The sequence below is a fragment of the Dreissena polymorpha genome, chromosome 14 (genome assembly GCF_020536995.1).
Source record: "Dreissena polymorpha isolate Duluth1 chromosome 14, UMN_Dpol_1.0, whole genome shotgun sequence".
NCBI lineage: Eukaryota > Metazoa > Mollusca > Bivalvia > Myida > Dreissenidae > Dreissena > Dreissena polymorpha.
This window is the reverse complement of record NC_068368.1, coordinates 5,617,533-5,639,484: the sequence shown is the minus strand read 5'-3', so window position 1 is coordinate 5,639,484 and position 21,952 is coordinate 5,617,533. Positions and strand designations below refer to the sequence as shown.

General features: G+C 34.4%; 1 protein-coding gene across 1 annotated transcript in view; it reads left to right on the top strand.

Moving 5' to 3' along the window:
- Positions 1–18,099: 18,099 nt before the first annotated feature.
- The window catches only part of LOC127858706 (hephaestin-like), a 47,319-nt gene continuing 43,466 nt past the window's right edge, over positions 18,100–21,952 (top strand). The window contains exon 1 of the mRNA XM_052395936.1: positions 18,100–18,600. Coding sequence (XP_052251896.1) covers positions 18,452–18,600 — 149 coding nt within the window. The 5' untranslated portion in view covers positions 18,100–18,451. The remainder of the gene's footprint in view (positions 18,601–21,952) is intronic.

The window sequence follows — 21,952 nt, the reverse complement described above, 5'->3', positions numbered from 1 at the left end:
GCCCCCCACCTAAATACGCCTCTGTGAATGATGACTGTATTTATAAAATCATATCATATCATATCGATGCCATACCATTTTAATTAAAGCATTGATAAGATACGATGAACGTTACATGCATGTTGCTGTTACACTTCATTCATGTTAAGTATATGTATAACACATAAGTATAGTATACATGTGGCGTTTTGTTACTGTTTTATGTTCTGAATTCATCAGTCGCATACTTAATACCCTTGATATTGTTTATTTTCTTGAAGTGTAAATCTTGATCTTTCGGCTCGATTAAGAATACACTTTTATTTAAATATTACAATAAATATTAGATTGTTTTCATGTTTCATCCTTGTAGTTTGAATTTTCGTACAAGGATGAATATTTTGATCACTACATACACTTAAAAGTATGAGTTTTGATTAAAATCAAATTATGTACAAATGTAACTTCATTGAAGTCAGAACTTACATGCCGCTATTATTGGCGCTACATGAAATATTATGGAATGTGATTTAGCAGGAAAATACTAATTTGCTTGACAATTTGACAATTTAGCACATATATTTTGCCTAATTAGAATGAAGAATATATTTTTTGATTGACGTCTGAATTTGTGATATGACCATGTCGATAATTCTTGATATACTGACTATGTTACTGACCATTGAATCGCTTACTGTTTTCATGCTTAATGTTTTATCATGTATTATGTGACTTATAGGCCCGTTTGGGCCGGGTGCATGCCTTTTTGTAATTGTCTGTTGTTATTTCTATATATGTTTGCACATGTCACTTTAATAAAATATTTACTTACTTACTTACTTATAAGTTTACTTGCCTGTGCCACATTTGCGATGTTGCCATCGGTTGCAAAATTAACGGCTTTTTATTAAAAACTGAAACATCTATTACTCAATGAATAGTATTGTGACGATCGAACGATTCATAATGTATGCGATAATTGGCGAATTTTTTGCCGACTTATATTATAAAATTATCGGCTTTTAAGTAGACTAATAAAAAAGTTATGACAATTTAATAGATATGATAATTATATTCAGCATAACTATTCAATGATAATAAAAAATATTGTATGGCCTTTCTGTTCTACCATGAGACCTATTTGGTACACTTATGCGGCCTTTTTGGCAAGGCATTTTTGGTAAACGGCCTTTCTGGTACTATATCTTTTAGGGGAGCTAAACACCCGTTTGATACATTACATTTAACACATTTTAAATAAAACATGATAGCAATAGAAAAATTTCATATTATTTGAACCGAAATCATCGGGAATATCTTACAACGTACCGATTACCGATTCGCGAAGCCGTTTTTATGACGGACTTCGGCGGAGTGGCCTCCCTTGAAATTGGGGGGGGGGAGGGGGGGGGGCGTGGCTTCACTCTCGCTGTCGAAATGGCCGCCATTTTGATAGACAAACAAAGCGTGTTGTACATATGGAATGGACGTAATTTTTAAGAGTTTACACACATTTTATATCAAATGCATGATCATTACTGTTCGATCATTATTCAAAATTGTAGGTGCTATACATACTTTATAAAAGGTTATTATTTTATCTTTATTTCTTGAACATATGAACAAGTAATGAGAAAAAAAAACACAATAAATAGTTTAGCTCGACCAGTTGTGTGTTCTATAAAACGTGTTATACCGTTTGATGCACCATATTATTAAGCAATTTGGGCAACATAACAATTGCCACACGTGCTTATTAATCTCAGCGTAATTGTCGATGATTAATAAATAACAGTATGTTGCGTGGATCTTAGAATGAATGAACATTAAGGCACTGTTAGGTACTGTACACAAGAAAAGAAAACTATTTAATTACTTAAATGATTTCCAATTATATATCTATTTTCTGTGGATCATAAACAAGGGAAATCATGATAAATTGTTAACTTAAATATTGTTTTAACTAAAGTAAAAGCAACAAAAATGTGATTTCAACGCGGCTTAGCCAGCTTTAAGCGAATTCAAGTGTAAAATGTACGGCTTATAATACAACAACAACATTCCTAATTCAACATATATTAATACGGGGAAAAATGTGAAAATTGCAATTAACATATAAGGGTCATCTTGTTATAAATAAGCAAATGCATAATATGCTAAATGTATTCAAATCAAATGTTCGTAAACAGCACCGTAATACCAACATTTCATTTTTTAATAGTAAAATGTAACAAGTTCGCATTAAACATAAATGAAATAAAATGTATATTACACTATCTGTTAATGAAACCACGAAATTAGGCCTGTATTAAATTATGATTACAATAAAAATTTAATTTATATCTAAATAAAAAAATCGGCGTCTTTTAAAAAAAAATAACACAATAAAACAAAGATCTTAACCTTTTTAATAAACAAAAAAAACATCATGATATGGATATGTCATTTGCATTTAATAAAAATATTTTCAAAATTATATATGAATAGCCACCTGGTTCACCGTCAGACGGTTGAATACAAGTTCAAAATCAATATGAAATAACTGCTCATTTTTACAACGGATTTTTCATCAACTCCCTATATAATATGTATAAGAAACGTTTCTGATAGTCTGCCGTTAACTCATTTATTTTGATTACGCCATTTCTCTCTAAAGTATTTATGAGTGTATTATCGTTTTACTAAGCAGTTTAGTTTAGTGTGCGGCTTTAATAATTTATATTATAGAAAAGAGCATAATACATCATTACAAATATAGAATTTCCCTCACGTAATCCGCTATAATTGCGAACTGCTTGTCGGAGTTTTCTTATCACACGTGACTATGTGGGCGGAGCGATCGATAATTTGGCGACTGGTCAATTGATTGCACTTTGTTATCGATTATAAGCAATACACCGTGTACAAACACAAGGTCAGCGTGTTTATTCCACGTTTGTCTGTCAATAAACCGGGCTTCCGCTCTTATAGATTTATAGTAGCCCTGTGGGCGTATGTAAAATTTCAGTAGCCCGATGAAAAAATTCGGTAGCTCCCGAGCTCCGGGCAATGGATTTGTCGGACACTGTCCATATAATAAAATTCATAAAAAAACACATAACATACCTTTAAAAAAGATTTAAGAACATTTCTTAACGTTTTTGATAACGTATGAAATATATGTACATTTCATTTACATGCAAACATAAAATGAGAAGCAATTTACATATTTAAGGTTATGAAAGTAGTCGACAGCATACATAAATAGACGACAGGCATAAATACGTTAAATGGAAAAAGTGTTATCAAATTGACGTCTGTTAGTAAATATGCATGTTAGATAATATTGTAACTAAAAATGCGGCATACACAAAGGAAGTTAGTTTTCTTAAAGGGGTTTTTCACGTTTTGGTAAATTGACAAAAATAAAAAGTTGTTTCAGTTATGATATTTGTGAGGAAACAGTAAAACTGAACATAACCATGCTCTAAAATATCCATTATATGCATCTTTTGACGATTTTAAAACCTGAAAATTATAAAGCGTTGCAACGCAAAACGATTGAATAATTTGGAAAGTTCTGTTGTTGTCGTTATATTTTGTGATACTACGAGGATTGGTTATATAAAGTATAAAATACATCACGGATTGTATCAGCACGGATGGCCAAGTGGTCTAATGCTAGGTTTACATCTGGCCACGATAACCACGATGTCCCCGATTCCAGAGCATCGTGGCGAACGTAACAGAGCGTGGAGTCGAATCGGGGTGATCGTGGGGGAGCGTAACGGAACGTGGTTGAATCGGGGACATCGTGGGCATCGGGACAGATTTTAAATCAAACTTTAATTTCACCACGATTGCTCCGATTCATTTTCTAATCGTGGCAGAGCGTGGCCTTCGTAACAAAACGTAACGGAACGTACCGAAGCGTAACAGAACGTGGAGTACAATCGCAACAGATTGGGACCAGCGTAAACACATTTTTCTCATCCATTTTTTTCCTGCTGGAGCAATTCTTAGATAGTTTATGTATGCACCGACATCTCGACACCGGAGTTCGGCATTTAATAGTTGTGTGTAATGTCCAGATTGAAGCCTACTTTCAACACTTAACCATGGCTTAACCCAGCATGACCTAGGATTTTTATTTTTTCTTCTGACTTGTAATCCGATAGTTATATCACGTGTTTGCTGTGGCCTTTTCTTTCGTTCAACAACGTATGCGTAAATAAAAACAGACAATTCAGGATCGTCTATATCCAGCTGGTTCATTGTTGCGAATAATAAGCCTAAACTGAATTAGTTCTTGTTTAAATATCAAATCGTGACGTAAAACGTGTTTATTTGTCTCAAATCGTAGGTCAAATTGCAGAAGATCGCAACAAAGCGGCTTTGTCGTGGGAGATCTTAACAAGACGTAACGGAACGTTGTGGAGCGTGGAAGCAAATCGTGTTGATCGCAACAAAGCGTAACAGAACGTGATGCAAATCGTGGGCTCGATCGTAGCAAAGCGCAGTAGAGCGCAACAAAACGTGCTGATTTCGTAAGGAAGCGTAACATAACGTGGGGTATACCATTTAATCGTAGAGCTCCCTGATTTTTTAGCCTCTGGCTAATCGGGGAGATCGTGGCCAGATGTAAACTTAGCATAAGCGGTAGACTTTTACTCCAGGACTCCAGGGGTCAGTGGTGAGAGCCCAGTTGAGGGTTACTTTTTCCTTCTTTTAATTGTATCCTTGTTTTTTATTGGGGCTTTTACAATGTTTACATTTATCAATATGAAGCATTTAATGACAAACTTCAATAATGACAAGATCTGTGTAAAATCTCCTTTTACACAGATTCACTATCGGAAGACATAAGTTTAAAGTTTTTTTATATTTGGTCGGTTTCTGAAATGTATAGGTGTGCATTTACATCTTAAATCTGTGTCGATATTCGGCTTCAAAATGAAAACGTTTTTTGTCAATGCTTATCTGATGTCGATATTCGCATTTAAATGCCGACGTTATTTTTCGAAGCTTATCTGACGTATTCGCCTTCAAGCAAGCTATATTATGACAGATATAAATTGCTGTTAATTCAATGATGGTGTTTTAGATGAGCATATGAATGTAGAACGATCAATTCATTGGACCATCACGGTCGTAAAGTGGTAACTAATTTGTGTACGTCGCACAGCCTTGTCTTGTATTTTGTTTTTTTGTTTTTGACCTTGCAGTCAAGAATAACCCATGAAAGTGCAATCACTTATTTCCAATGGGGCCTTTTTAGTTTTTTGCTGAAGAGGCAGCATACATAAGGGACAGTATTGAGATACAAGGAACCAGGGTGCGATACCCTAGCTCTTTGCGAATAGATCCATTGGTTCTTCTACGTGCACAGTGTATAGCACCGATAAACGCGAGAATTACATGGGTTTCATACCAGTACATCTCTAGTTGGGTGGGAAACACTTGAAGCATTTCTGAAATTTCCAGTGCCCCGGCCAGGAATTGAACCAGGGACCTCTTGAATGGTAGACCAGTGTGTTACAACTAGACCACCGCACCACCAAAGGCATGTTATGTTTTTGTCTAAACTTAAAAAGCTTACGCTATATACGAATGCGTTTTATAATCTGCTAAATAAGTACCTTTGGTTGTGTCATTTTTCTGTCAGGCGTCTCATTTCGATGATTGATTTTAATCGATATTTTTTATTTGATTGCTTTTCTAGACCCCGGTTGGTGAATACATATTGTGTAATTCATTTGTTAAGTGCAAACTGCACCTTTTCAGCCATATAAACTATTTTTTTTTGCAAACGCAAATATTAACGTACATGTAAACATCTAACTGTTGTATGTGTTTGCTTTTCTGTTTTGATATTTCCGACTGATATAGAAGATATTTTAAAGGGATCGCGATTTTTTCGACTGATGTTTTAGATAAGTTGCAGCTACGGGGCTAGTGCTTAATCATGAATGAATTTCTTGTTTTTACAATTCATACATATTATGCAACGGAGATCCCAGTGCCATATCGGTATTTTGTAAGTTGCATACGAAGTCGCCTTTGTAATGTTGAGAAGTCTCCGCATGAAAGGTATACTTATTTTCATATACATTTGATATTTATGAGTTATTTATATTTGTTTCTGTTTTCAGAAACATCTTGGTCCTCTATAATACAGACGGATTTCGCATGTTTTGCAACGCAGCACATTATCACACACAGCAATATCAAACATTTTCTTAAAGCTATCTAACTGAACTAGATATATACAACAGCATTATTTCTCAATGTTGAATAGGAATGTTCCCTTAGTTTCTGTGATTTATAGTATTAACAAATGCTTGCAAACTGTACTGTTTGTTTAAATACATACATGCGTTATCGGTATCTTGTTATTTTGTAAATTGATACAATCAAACGGCGTATCTACATGCTTTTAAAAATAAAATCTTGGATAAAACTTCTTAACCGCAGATAATCAAAGTGATTCACAGCTCAAACACGATTTTTCGTGTTAAATTTAACTAAATGCATATAATTGTTACTTTTTTATATATTCTTTTGCCGTAAAATACTGCAGGAATACGATGTTGATTTCAAAATACAGATACATATATGCAAGTATTCCAACACAATGTGGTACTTATTTATTTATAGGCATTGAAGCTTTTTAATTAACAACAGGGACTGTCAGAAACTGACATGTTTGGTATTCTCTCAAATTCACATCCATCAAAATTCGACAAATACACTACAAACAATTCACACACATAGTCGAGCTTGATAAATCTAAGAGAGGTAACTCTTACCTGTAAATATCGAGTATGTTCGACAGAGTTACATCTCATTGCTAACCTGGCGTTGATCTCACTGTAGCACACTAAGAGTCGTGTTCTGAGAAAACTTGGCTTAATGCATGTGCGTAAAGTATCGTCCCATATATGCCTGCGCAGTCCGCGCAGGATAATCAGGGACGACACTTTCCGCTTTTATGTTTTTATTAGTTTCAAGGAAGTCCCTCGTTACCGAAAATCAAGTGAAGGCGGAAAGTTTGGTCCCTGATTAGCCTGTGCGAACTGCACATGCTAATCTGGGATGATACTACGCACATGCATTAAGCCCAGTTTTCTCAGAACAAGGCTCATAATATCTTAACGATGATGGCAATTGCAATCCCAAGCAAGGATCGACATAACGACTTGTAAGCCATACGCCATACGCATAAAATTTGTAATACATTGCCATGAAAAGATGAGAACAGACACTATATATAAGCTTTTCAGACGTTTTCAATTTGACCTTTCTTATCTTAACGTATACTGCATTAAGTCAGTGATCAAGTGTTTCAGTAAAAAGAACAAAAAATCATAGGTGTTCTTATTATGAACGTATATGTTCCAAATGTGTACTAATTATTACTCAATTTTTTAAGCTGATGTATGTATTTTTGAATTGTTTCAACAATATTAAATGTTTAAAATGAAAACACCAAAGTAGTTAAGGTTAAAATAGTTTTATTGTCATTACATCGTTTTCTGTATAGTTAATTAACACTACCGTTCAAAATGTTCAAACCCGGTGCAAAAATTGAACGGCCGACCATAAACCGAAACCGCCGAGATACAATAGATTATTTTAATAGTCTTCTCCGTCTTGGAAAGAAGTAGGATTTTTTTTCGAAACGAACTTTGATGATGTTAATATTGTGAACATCATTTTTGAGATTAAAGGTGAAGTGTTGCCCTGACTCTGGCCTCTGTTGGCCCTGAGCGCCTGACGACAAGTGCAGCACAGTCTTTAAAACTTACCTCATTTATTTGGTTAGGACTACAAAACCCTATATTAACGGTGAGCACTCATATACAGTTCTTACAGAAATATAAACGAGATTTAACCACCATTCATATGCGCTTTTGGTACTCTTTTCAATGTGAGTCTGAAATGTTTCCGTGACTAGGACACACTTCATATTAGCTTATAGAACTGATATAGCAGTTAATAAAGAAAAGTGTAACATATGCAGCCACTAATTATTTGCGCCGTTGGAACTCTTATAACTGTTCATGCTTAAACTAAGATGAAAAATGAACACAAATACTATCGAGTGCTTCATTTAGAATAAGTGTTGGAATACATATGTAAAATCTGGAAAACAGATTTGTGCATGGTCATGAAAATGTCATTTACTTTCGTATCGCATGTCGTCTGTAGACACGTCTTTAATTTTAATTATTATACTGTGTAGTCGTTTAGGCACCATTACCTAATCTATTTTTATGTTTGTAATGTAAATTGATGGCCCGGATGATCCTTACAGTTTAATCACATTCAATATATCTAATACCTCATCGTTTTTCAAGCAAATACAATTAAAGCGTTCATGAAGGAAAATCGTCTGGTGTCAAGAAAGGTTTTCTTGAAATTGTTACTTAAGTTTTAAAAATCGTATTAATACGTTGGGACAATATGGATAAATTGGAAATAATCATGATAAATGCATCTATTAGAAGCCTCGCACATTCAATACCCAAAGCGAATGCATTGTTTCACAGCTAAAACAGATTCAATAAACAAAGTATTATTTTCCGACACGTGGTCGCGTTTGAAATCACGTAATGCAGATGAACGTATTGAGAATTTCGCACTCCTGTCATACCCTTACAACGCTTTATGAAACCACTATGTACAACCAGAACTCTTAATCATCCTACTGAAACAATTGAATATGGGAAATGTATTCTAATTGTTGCACTTGTGTGTACTTTAAAAGGACCGTAATTATATTAGTATGTTGTTGAACGTAATTCTATTAGTATGTTGTTGAACGTAATTCTATTAGTATGTTGTTGAACGTAATTATATTAGTATGTTGTTGAACGTAATTATATTAGTATGTTGTTGAACGTAATTATATTAGTATGTTGTTGAACGTAATTATATTAGTATGTTGTTGAACGTAATTATATTAGTATGTTGTTGAACGTAATTATATTAGTATGTTGTTGCTTGCAGCAAAATCACTAGTGGTATATGTGTGCATAACAACATGTACATACATGATGCCTATATCTAACACATAGGGCAATTGTCTTTATAAAGCAGTAATGGGAATACAAAGGTCTATTTTGTAAAGAAAACTTAAAGCATGCATTTATCATAAGACCATAAAAATGATGTCTCAATATCGAAACTGTAAAAATGTCAACTAAGTAACATATGTTCTTTAAGAGTTATTTCAGCTGATGAATGCAGGCGGACGTGGCCGTTAATCACTTTAATTAGTGGCGTTAAGGACCGGATAATTTGAAAATTCACGGAAAATTGTACAAGGTGAGTAAGTTTTAAAGTTATCTTTCTTAAATATATTTCGTATTATTTAAAAGATCGGGCAATCTAGTGCGATTCAGTATAGATTAATTCATCCACAAAAGAACTGATACACACAATCACATTCCGCTTGGAAACGTGGGGACCATGTTAAGTTGTGCCATTGTGGAGTTATTGAAAGCAAATCGAAGCTATTTGCCTGTGACGAGCAAATTTCCAACCAATGAACATGCCAACGACATCAATCAATTGCTTTAAAATGTATATGCTTTTGATTGCACAGAAAATCGGCCACTATATAATAGTCGATCTAATAGATAAATATATATTTTTCCAAGAGCGAGGGAGCCTATGCCAAGGAGGTGGTGTTAATGACAGGAGGTGGCGCCCATGCACATTTTCAGGTGTGGTAATTTTCGTTACCGACCGAATTTTTTGTGTGGTATTCCAGGTTGAATGTTCGATCGTTTTTACTTAATCCGATGATAGTTAAATATAATCGAACAAGTACAGTTTACATAATTATGATAAACATGTGTTGCAAACATATTTTGAAGATTTCTGTAATTGATATGCTATAAAACTGGAATATAACTCGATTATAATTAAAATAAAATAACGATAAAAGGCCGAGCAATCCAAATTGTTTGGAGATCTAAATTGGAACAAACATATTAATCGCACTTCATTGCCCGATTTTTACAATAATGCGAAATATGTTGAAAAGACATATTAAACCAACTCATCCTGTAAAAATTGAAATCCTTGAAATTAAAAAAACATCCGGTTTTTAGCGCCACCGCGGAAGTAGCGTTGGCTAATGTGTTAATGTATCGCAAAAAAGATTTGGCGCCCGTGATTAACGGCCTTGGACTGGGAGACGAATGGACAGAAGGTGTAATAGACAAAAAGTGGCAATCACTCGGCTAAGTGTGTATACCAAGTTTCATAACATAATGTAATTGAGTCTCGCTCTGTGAAAATGGGATTTAATGCATGTGCGTAAAGTGTCGTCCAAGATAAGCCTGTGAAGTCCGCACAGGCTTATTAGGGACGACAAATTCCGATTTTATGATATTTTTCATTTAAAGAAAGTCTCTTTCTTAACACAAACCTAGTTTAGGAGGAAAGTGTCGTCACTGATTAGTCTTTATTAATATTTTTAAAGACTCAGGTTTGCTAACAATTAATGCACAAATATATCAAGTTTATATGAAATATATAGGAGAAATAGAAACATTGTCGAGAGAGAAATTGAGTGCTGCAAACATCATTGCAGATTACCTCTTCCTTACAATATAAAATATTGTTTTTAAATCATGTTATGATGCATATGCTGCAGAACATGGCGACACATTTGTTTCATTAATATTACACGTGCTTTAGTACAGACAATTCATCAAATAAAGGAAGTGTTTTTTTAACAAGTAACGTACTGGACGATGTTTATATGACTGTACTGCTATGTTAATAATATGTAATAATTATATTAATAAGTTGCTTAATACCGAGTGGTCTCTATCTGGTTTGAGTTAGACACTACAGTATTATGATACTTGAAATAAAAATCATCTTGTTGTTTGCATAAATGCATATGTAAAATAAGTATGTGATTATATGTCACTTGTGTACATACACTACTTTATGTAATTAAATATGTTTTGTACTTTTAAACCATGGGATTGAAGTTATCAGGAACGCCTATATTTGTTTTGTATAAATACATACAAGGAACATATTATTATCTTTTGTCCAAGACAGTACCAGGGCACGCTCAATCCACGTCTTAAGCGGTCGTTAAATACCCGAAAAACAGGGCCGATGTCTGAATAATAGAGCTGTCAAATATACTGTCCGGAAATTAAGCGACATAACTTATGGAAAACACCCGTATGTCCGAAAATTAAGTGTAACGAACAATAATTATTTTTGCTAAAAAGCGTGTGTCCGAAAACTTAGTGTCCGAAAACTTAAAGTAATTACGGTCCAGGTTCTAGTTGTAATGCCGGTCTTGTGTTTCTTGGAAGTAGCGCATTCCTGGATGTGTGTACACGTGATATGAGTTTTTTTTGATGTTCCGGAGTTAACTTATTTACAGTTTTACTGATATGATTTTGTATGAATTTCGTCTACTCAAGCATTTACACATCAGAAATATCTTAATACAGAGGGGAAAATCACGCGATGATCTAAAGGAAGTCAAGATGGCGACGTCTGTGCCGAAACAGGTACTTTTCGCAGTTATATACCCTTTAATACTTTTATTTAATAACTTAATGCCGCTTACTTTCCAGCCATAGCAGCAAGAAAGTGATTAGCGTTTATTTCGTAGTAATATTCGCTCTATATTTCGACTTTACCCTCCGAAAATTTTCTTATCGGGAGATGTTCACATATTGTAATATGTTAATAAAATTGAATTTCTTAACTAATTTAATGGCTATTTTGCACACTTTCAAATTGCATCTATATGTATTGATTAACATGTACTTCATTTCAAGGTGTGTGGCTTTAAAGGAGCCATTTAACGTTTTGGTAAATTGACAAAATAAAAAAAGTTGTTTCAGATTCGCAAATGTTCGTTTTAGTTATGATATTTTTTAGGGAAATAGTAATACTGACCATTTACCATGCTCTTGAATTTTCATTGTATGCATTCCTCCGCTCTAAGCATGAGCATGGATAGTCGAGTGCTCTAGGCGGGAGACTTTTTAGTTCAGGACAACAGGGGTCAGTGGTTCGAGCCCTGTTGAGGATTACTTTTTTCCTTTTTTTACATTGTATTCTTGTTCTTTTTTACTGGAGATTTTTAGGTCAAATGTTTAAAGTTATCAATATAAAGCATTTAATGACAAGCTTCAATACATGCCAAAATCTGTTAAACGGCCCCTTTAAGTGTACAAAATTTACGTCTGCTTGCTGTCCATTATAAGTAGAAGTCTACCCACAAGTTGGAATGATGAATGCTATCGTGCGTGTTATGTGGGATCATTAAAAGGGCAGAAGAAAAGTAAGTTTTCAATAATATTTTCACACCATTTTGAGCGCTTGTGACACTGTTCCGCGTATAATCTTGATAGCATGCGCCCTACCGCTACATTTACTGATTTCACTATGGGCAGCAACTCTGGATGGGATTTGAGATTGCATAAGGCACATTTGGGTTACCGTCCTTGGGCATTTCCGAATACCTGGCTTCTCTGGATGGAATTGTCGCGTGTCTCCGGAGAAGACAGAACTAATTCCGACGAACAGAACTAATCGCAACGGACGCAAAAGCTCACAAACGCATCCATACGAACACTTTACTTTAAACATATTTTATTTCCAGATAATGACATTATACAAATATATACATTGGTCCATACATACAAAATGGAAAAAGGGTTAGACCTGAAGTTCTTCAACATTATCGGGGGTCCTTCCCTTGCGATAGTTTTAACATGTTGAAATGGTGACAGATTTACATAAAATATTAATCATGTCATTTACACAGTATATACACTTGGGAACATAAAACTCAATAATTATATTTATTATATGATGACATCAGTACTACTAATAATAACAGTTGTTACCAAAAATAGTAATACAAATAGTAATAATAATAATTAATCAAAAATATAATAATGAGTGTTAAGAAAATATACATATAACTTATACAAAAAAGGATATTAATAATGATAATAATACATATAGTAATAAAGATATTAATAAAGATAGTAATAAGTCCTGTCCAGCAAAATGGAAAAAAGTAGCTAAGCAATGAATCGCTTTGTCGTAATAATATATTTTTTAACTTCGTTAAAAATGATGGTGTTGTTTTCATTATTTAGTGAAGGCTTACCATAGAGGAGCACCTCACAATTAAGCGGATGAAACGATCTTAGCGCAGTGAATAGAGCTATTCGCTGCAAATGGTATGTATGGCAATGAAAGAAGTAATGCTCCGCATTTTCAGCATCATTTCCGCACGCACATAGGGGAGTGTTTTTTAAATGATTAATGAATAAGTCTGAGTTTAGGTTGCTGCAATTATTTCTTAAGCGCGCGTGTAGAATTGATGAGTGTCTATCCCCAATGTAAAAGTATGGGGGATTATCTTCGCATAAATTATATAATTGTTTCAATGAAGTTTTAAATTTCGAAATAGTGTCAATGTTTCTTATTTCAATAGGTAACGAATTCCATAGATTAATGGCAGATGGTAAAAACGAGCGTGAATAAAGTAAAGTTCGTCTTGATAAAATAGTATAGTCTTCCGCGTTTCTAAGATTACGAGAAGATTGTTCATGAACTGTTGGTGGGAGAAGATTATTAAGGTAATTGGGGCACTGACCGTTATGCATTTTGTAGATATTAATTAGTTTTAGATAACTTCGTCGTTTTTCTAGACTTGGCCATTTAACTTCAGTGTAAAGGTTTCTAAGTGAGACGGATCTGGTTAGGCCTGAGACAATTCGCGCGGCTTCATTTTGGATTTTTTCAAGTAATTCTTTGTCGTACAATGTACAACCGTCCCATACAACACACGCGTATTCTAATAATGGTCGCAAATGTGTGAAATATATTTGGTTTAGACATTTTCTTGATAGTTTGTACTTAACTTTTCGCATAACGCCAAGGATTTTCGACGCGGAAGTCATAATATTATTGATGTGGTTGTTCCAATTACCATCGCTGCTAAGCGTAAGACCGAGATGTTTGTGTTCATCAACAAATGTTACGGGTACATTACCAAACATTAACTTGGGAAAAGTAATATTCTTTTGTGTTGTGAATAGAATAGCTTCAGTTTTTTGGGGATTAAGATCAACAAGCCAACGCTTTGCCCATACGTTAATTAGGCATAGGTCATGGTTTAAAATACCCTCGAGATCGGCTAATACAGATGTGGTGCATGATAATGAAGTATCATCAGCAAACAGTCGGGTAATACTTAAAAGGTTTTCTACAATATCATTAACGTAAATCAGGAAAAACAACGACCCTAATACTGAGCCCTGTGGGACACCGGCATTTACTTCTAATGACTGCGACTTTGCTGAGCCGACAAAAACTTTTTGGGTACGGTTAGACAAGTAACTCTCTATCCATTGTAATATATTTCCACTTACGAACACTACCAACGATGTGCAACGGACGTATACTAATGAGAACGAATTTTGCTGAAGTCTTATTCGCCAGTACACGCAAGTTGACGTCGGGAGACTTTCGCCTATGTGTGAGGAGGCCTTTAGACGCATCTCAGTTTTCAAAATTATGTTATAGCTTTTTATATCGCAAGTTCGAAATGACCACAACCCATTTAAATTTATAAAGAGTGTGTCTTACAACACAGGTCGAGATGTGTAGTTTTTTTCAAATCATTGATACAACTAATCAGTGTGCACAGGCTAACCTTATTTGACATGCATTACGCCCCGTTCTTCCTGAAAGCAGCCAATATGTACATATTTCCATGATAAACACTAGACTGGCCAACGTTGTCTTACAAGCTATTAAATACACACTATGTAATGTACCACAGGTGGGTAGCGTGTGGCTATGATATTAATTAGTGAAAACATCATTTTGAATGATAAATAAATATATTATAACGAAAAATTAACTTTTCTGAAAAAAATAATTTCACTATCAAATATATATATAACAAGGTATGCAACTCAAAATCAGCCCAAAACGGGGTGCATCGCTTTGAACAGCCATATCTTCATCAATTGACGTTTCGACAGCCGATTGATTGACAGGCTTATTAACCAATCAGATTACAGCATAGATTAGGCCCGTTACTATCCGCCATTTTGTCCGTCAAACTCGCCGTTGTCCGACACATAAGGTTATACGTAATTCTGTGTTTTAAACAAAGAAAATGGTTAAAAGGTGCTGCTATGGCACTTGTAATTCAGACACAAGGTATCCTGAACGGTTAAAAGATGGAATCACGTTTTTTTTCCGTTCCCTAAACCGGGTACTAATCTTGAAAAATTCAAACGTTGGATTCGTCATTGTGGTCGTCCACACGAACAGCTTAATCTCAACATATTAAGCGATCGCCCGAAAGCAAAACACCTTTACGTTTGTTCTAAGGTCGTTATAATAAGATACTACGCGAAAATAGAAAATGTAAGTTTTGCAACGGACACGTTATAAAAAACGAGTATCACTTTTTACCTGTTTTTCCTCTATATAGAGAAATTAGAAAGGAACATTTAAAACCATTTTTTCAAAGGTGGCCAACGTTAAATAATTTGACATTCTTATGCAGTCGGCTAATAAATAAGACATTATAAACTTTGCTAGATCTATTTTTAATGCTAATGAAATGCGTAATAATAAAGCCAATCAGGTATAATTTTTAATAATATCACATAGAATAAAGCATTTTTATTTCTTTCGGTTTAAGTCTTCCGAATTTAATGTAAGTTAAGAAACTATTTTCAAATGCGCAAGTAATTATCAATAGGGGCCAATAAGTGTAATTTTACACCATATGTGGGCTTTCTACTAATCCGTTATCAAAACAGATGCCGCAAACCGTGAATGACCCTTTGAAAACCCGGTCTGATTAGCGAGTTTTTTGTACATGAAAATTCGTTCAACTTTTTATATTTTAAATATTGCAGAAGATAGTTTACGAGGAAATAATAATATATAATAATATATTGTGTATGTTACCTTTTTGACGACTTTGACTATGTTTTACGATTATAACAATGCTCATGGGTCATTTTGACCAAACGCATTGTAGATATGTGTTATATCGGATTTCAATAAAAACGTTCTTCGTCTTCTATTATAATAAATTTACTTACCTGTGCCACATTTGCGATGTTGCCATCGGTTGCAAAAATTAACGGCTTTTAATTAAAAAAACTGAAACATCTATTACTCAAGGAAAAATATTGTGACTAACGAACAATTCATACTGTATGCGATAATTGGCGATAATTTTGCCGACTTTGATGATAAATTTAACGGCTTTTAAGTAGACTAATAAAAAAGTTTTGACTATTTAATAGATATGATAATTATATTCAGCACCACTATTCAATGATAATAAAAACTATTGTATGGCCTTTCTGGTATACCATGAGGCCTTTTTGGTTCACTTATGCGGCCGATTCGCGTAGCCATTTTTATGACGGACTTCGGCGGAGTGACCCCCCTTGAAATCGGTGGGCGTGGCTTCACTCTAGCTGTCGAAAGGTCAATTGTGCAGCGATTTTCACGATCTCGGTCTTATTCAACGCAGAAACAAATTTCCTTTCTGGAAATGTATATGTCTTGCAATATTTTTACAAATGCTGGGTCAACTTTTAAGAAATAACACGATACACAACACGCATGACCCAGTTGACAGTGACAGTTAATTTTTCGTTATAATATGATTATTTATCATTCAAAATGACTGTTTTCACTTATTATCATAGCCACACGCTACCCAACTGTGTAATGTACCAGTGAGAACAGGCAGATGCGTTGGTTAAAGCAGAGGCTTTTAGCATTCTGTCGTCTGCTAAATTTTACTGGAGTTATCCACACAGGCAGTCACGGGTTACGGTTCCTAGCGTAGCTAAGGCATACTGATTTGCAAAATTAGGTCTGCATTATTTAATAATAAAAATACATCCGACAATAGCGTGAGGTTGGATGGTCGAGTGGTCTAAGCGGGATACTTTTTATTCCAGGAATCCAGGGGTCAGTGGTTCGAGCCTAGTTGAGGGTTACTTTTTTTAAATGGAGATTGTTAAATCCAGTGTTTAAATTTATCAATATAAAGCATTTGATGACAACCTTTAATACATGCCAAAATCTGTGAAAAGGCCCCATTAAAGGTGTCTTTCTAAAGCGCGTTAGTGGATATTAGTACCGTATTTTACGAATTGTTTTAATCAGATTGCGAAAATAATTCAATGTCAACAGACGTATACAACTGACGCCGAAAATACATGAACTGTAACAATAAATAATCTGCTTCACAACCTAATTGATTAATACCACTTGAGCCATACATTACATTTCAAAACACGATTTTACGTGCGTTTCATTAAAGGGAAGGTTCCAGTGTTTTAAACACTGAAACATTCCTCCAATGATACTCGATTGCAATTTATTTATTTCAAAATGGAATTTTAAAAGACGTGTTGGTTTTTAAGTGTTTATTTTAAAACATTTGTTATTTGGCGGAATCCATCTTGTGCGAAAAAAACGCGTGTTTAACTGTTGAAACTTTTAAAATTAAATAAAAGATATCTGTCAAACGGTTATTAGTTTACCCATTAAATGTGTTTCTATGCCTTCAATTAAATAGGTTTATAAAAAATATATGTCTACCTAATAAATGTGTGGAACTGCCTTACAAATGAAAAACGCTTGGTTTAAAGAATCCGTTGTTATTAACACATTTATGCCTAGCGTCTAGAAAAATGCGGCGTCTCATCAGGGTCTGCGCTGTTTGCTTAAAGGAATTTCTGTAAGCAATATTCTAAATATAACAATAACTATACAGTACTAGTCATCCCTAATTTTGAAAATAAATTGATCCAATTTAAAAGGATGGGAGCGTCCACTAGGCATAAAAGGGTTAAACAAGTGTCCAAATACCTTCATAAGAATGGTCGTTACATGTGTGTACCAAAATCTCAGACGTAATTAGCTGGAATACACATTTCACAAGCAATGGGCTGATCTGATATCACCCGCGAAACACGAATACGCATTCGTCATTAAGTCATCTGGACAAAAACTACATTTAATTGCTTTTGACGTTTATTTTTACACGAAGGCTTTATTACACCTGGTGGGCTTGCGTTTTGACAGTCTCGGTCCGTGGCGTCTTTGTGCGCTGTCATCGCACGGTAAACGCTGTGTACACCGAAATAACGCGTTTACATAACGTGCATTTAAACATAGCCGTTTGTTAATTTGAACGTGCGGCGAATTTTAATTCCTTTAAACACAGACCGCTTTAATTGCGGTAGTGTGAATTTGTAAGAATTAGAGATCGCTGTGCACGTTCGTTTAACGTCAGTTAACAGATTGTTAAGATGACGTTAAGAACGTCGCTGTAACGTCTGTATCAAAACTGTTAACGTGTGCGTTGAAGAGGGATGTAAATTTGGGATAATTCGAAACTTAGGATTATTGCAGAGACTATTCCACTATGAAGCTGCTGTTGATTATTTTCTCAGTGCTGTGTTGTGTGCTGATAGGCCATGTTCAATGTGCCATTCGCAGATATTTTATTGCGGCAGTTGAGACGGAGTGGGACTATGCCCCAAGCGGTCGGGATATGGTCTTTAATCATCAAAGGTATGCGCTTTATCGATCTTTCATAAACCTTAAGTTTCTTGAAAGTCTTTTGCAGTGATGTTTGTCGTTTGATTATGAACGCTCTTGCATAGTTGAGAACTGTGTTCTTAACCATTTCCCACTCAGAGGCAAAGTGAAAATGGCTATGTGCAGACCAGTATTTATGGGTTAGAAATTAAGCCTTTAATATCTGAATGTAGTCAAAAGGGTTTTAATTAAGTTTAACTTTCTAAGGAACTACACACACGTCAAAATAGGTATCTTAGTAGTAGGGAGTTAATTCATTCAGTAGATATACGCCCAGACAAACGTAACCTCAGTCAGTCAAAATGCAATGTCCGGAAAGTATTGGTTGCTTCTTTGAAACCAATAGCTTGAGTGATTTTTTTCGAGAATGTAGTTTTAGTTGCAAGCGCTGCTGAAGCTATGCTACTTTATTGCGCTTTAGTTAAAATAACGTTAAGAATAGTTATATAAATACTGAATTGCACCTGTTTTCAACATAGTTTAGTTTCATTTGCAAGCTCTTGTCAACAAATAGAACTCGGTGATTCTGGTTTTAAATAACGTTAATAATCAAGATTTTTACGTTGCTGCACCCAATGTTATACAATTAACATCCACTGCCAACATACATTACTTTATGTTTATTAATGATGTATAAGTAGTCAATAATGTATAACGATACAAAGCGTTATGCTCATTAAACGTTTGCTCCTTATACATAAGCTTTGCTTACAAGCGTTGGTAAAAAAAACACGATGTATTACTGCCTCAGTTACTTGTTCAAAGTGTTGCAAAATTACAATTTTCAAATGCCATGACTAAACCAAAATGCTATTTTCACAACCAACATAACACCGCTAAATGAAAAAATATTTACATTATATGCATGGCTGTTTATTGATATTCAGTTATCGAAATTGGATGAATATCTTAAACATTTGTAACGTTGCGCATAGTTTAGCAAAAACGTCAATAACTGATAAAGCGTGTGTGGTGCTTGCCCGTGTTTGAACCCCAGATCAGAATCATTTTTTTTCCCTTGGCGTTTATAGTTGTTAAGAACAAATTGTACTGTCTAGTTAGTTGATTCATTTCACTACATTTTCTTAAAACTCTATACAAAATATGTTATTCTTATAAGAAACCTCGTAGCTTTAACACGATCAAAGCCATCAAGTGTATATCCGATGTAACATGAGTTCTAATTTCACATTCCTTTTTTATTACAGTAGTTTATGATTTTAAGTGCCTCTTGTTCAGTAAACACATTGTGTATGACGCTTTTTAAGAATACGATTTGTTTTTCGTTTCCTTAAACATTTCTCTCGTGTACTCAAATCATTACATATACGTATTATTGTCTTAAAGTCCCCGTTCGCGGTATTGATCGTTGTTTTGCATATAAGTCGTTTATTGAGAAATCTTTACATAAATTAAATTGAAATATATTTTATCGAGGTTAACATCAAAAACCTGGTCAAATTCGGTTTTGAATCGATAAAATAATATATCAATGATCATAAATACATGCAATAGGCGAAAATCATTGCAGCGTCGCGAGTTATGCAAATTATATCTATAATAAGCTTTCTCTAAACATTATTAGCATATTGCAAATAAATACATAGATTTAGCAAAAACGTAGCGTTGCAACTCAGTTTCCGTCTGTAACAGATGTATTTGCATTTGATCTTACCTTCTCTCCGCTAAATTCGCCCGTATCCGCAATTGTGTTTGTTTAGGTTTGAATTAACGTGTCGAATCATGAATATTAATTAGGTTGTTTTCGTACTTTACCGTACTCGGCCCCAAAAATAAAAATCGCAATATTGTTTGTTCTCAACCGATTTCAACCGGATTTTCAGTGATATAAATAAAAACACGCTTTCTTTCGATTCTGCCCATATATATCACCGCTAACAAGGTATATTCTGTGAGCGGTTTAGGCTTCATATTCGTCGACTTACCAATCGCATTGCGCTAATTTTTGGCTAAATGTCCTCAACGTCTAAGTTAATGTTGTCATACACTGCCCCAGATAATTATTTAGGAAATAGGGTTTTCACCCATTGATTTTGAAAAATAGGGTGATTCCATTCTTCAAATAGAGTTAAATGAGTAATAAAAATGCATACCTTAACATAATTGCTGATTTACTTCTTTTGACGCTGCACACTTGTATTGATTCAATAGAACTGTAAACTATCATCATAAATTTTAATAAACTTATGTTTCTATTAATCCTTGAAACTGTCCATGATATAAACTTAAAAAAATGTTGACAATTTCTAACCAAGGACTTTTGACAGGTTTTTTCAGTAACAGACTTTCCATCATGTTTTTTGGATGTCAACTCAACTGCTGTATACACAGTTTCTAACAAAATCGATAACACGAATGATTCTGCACTTATTGGTTCTTGCTTTCTTGATTCAAAAAAGTTTGTGATCGGCTGATATTTTTGCGCAACAATCTCGGACATCTTTCGACCTCTCTTAGCAATTTTTATTTCGCATCATAATAGAAACTAAAAGTACAGACGCTTTACAAATACATGCACACTGAGCGACGAATTAAGTGAGATTGAAAACGCATGTTTGTCGTCGTAAATAATTTGGTCAGACGCTTAACTATGAAATCCAGTCCGCATAGCGTTTGAATAACTATGACCGTTTGCTGAGCTTGCTGAATGTAAGCGTCACCGTGTTACGATAATAATTCCAAAGAGAAAAGACCTAAAATGAGCAAAGCATTTTTGATCGTAGATTTTGTATGGTACGCATCAAATTTGACGAATTTGCGTAAAAGTCAAATTGGTTGCGTTTTCAATACGCATGATATTGCATTTTTAAACATTTTAATAGGATGAAAGACGCAGATACGCAGCTTATCTGGGGCACTGGTCATATCAAGTTACAATCTTAGTTTCCTCAGAAAAAAGTATCCTCGCAAACGGCTCGCCTTTTAAACAAAATTTCAGAAGATTCTTTAAGTATTAAAGCCTTTTAACTATGTTAACACCGTGCGTTTTTTCTATTACTACGCAATTAAGTTAATTAATGCATTAAAATATTTTTACATCACGCTGTGTCATAAGCGCAACATAAGCCCCATATGTGTTGCATGTACGTGAACACACTTTCCTTTTGCTATCATGCACCTTTTTCATTTCTTTATTATTTGTGTTTACCCACCAGGCATGCATTATGTTGAATAGTATATTCAATTATTATTAGGTTTCGCTAAAATACTAACCATGTATTTATATAATTTACACGGTAATGAGGATTTAAATAATCGTTTACGACAACTGACAAAATAAATTGATGATGATAAAGTGTAAGTT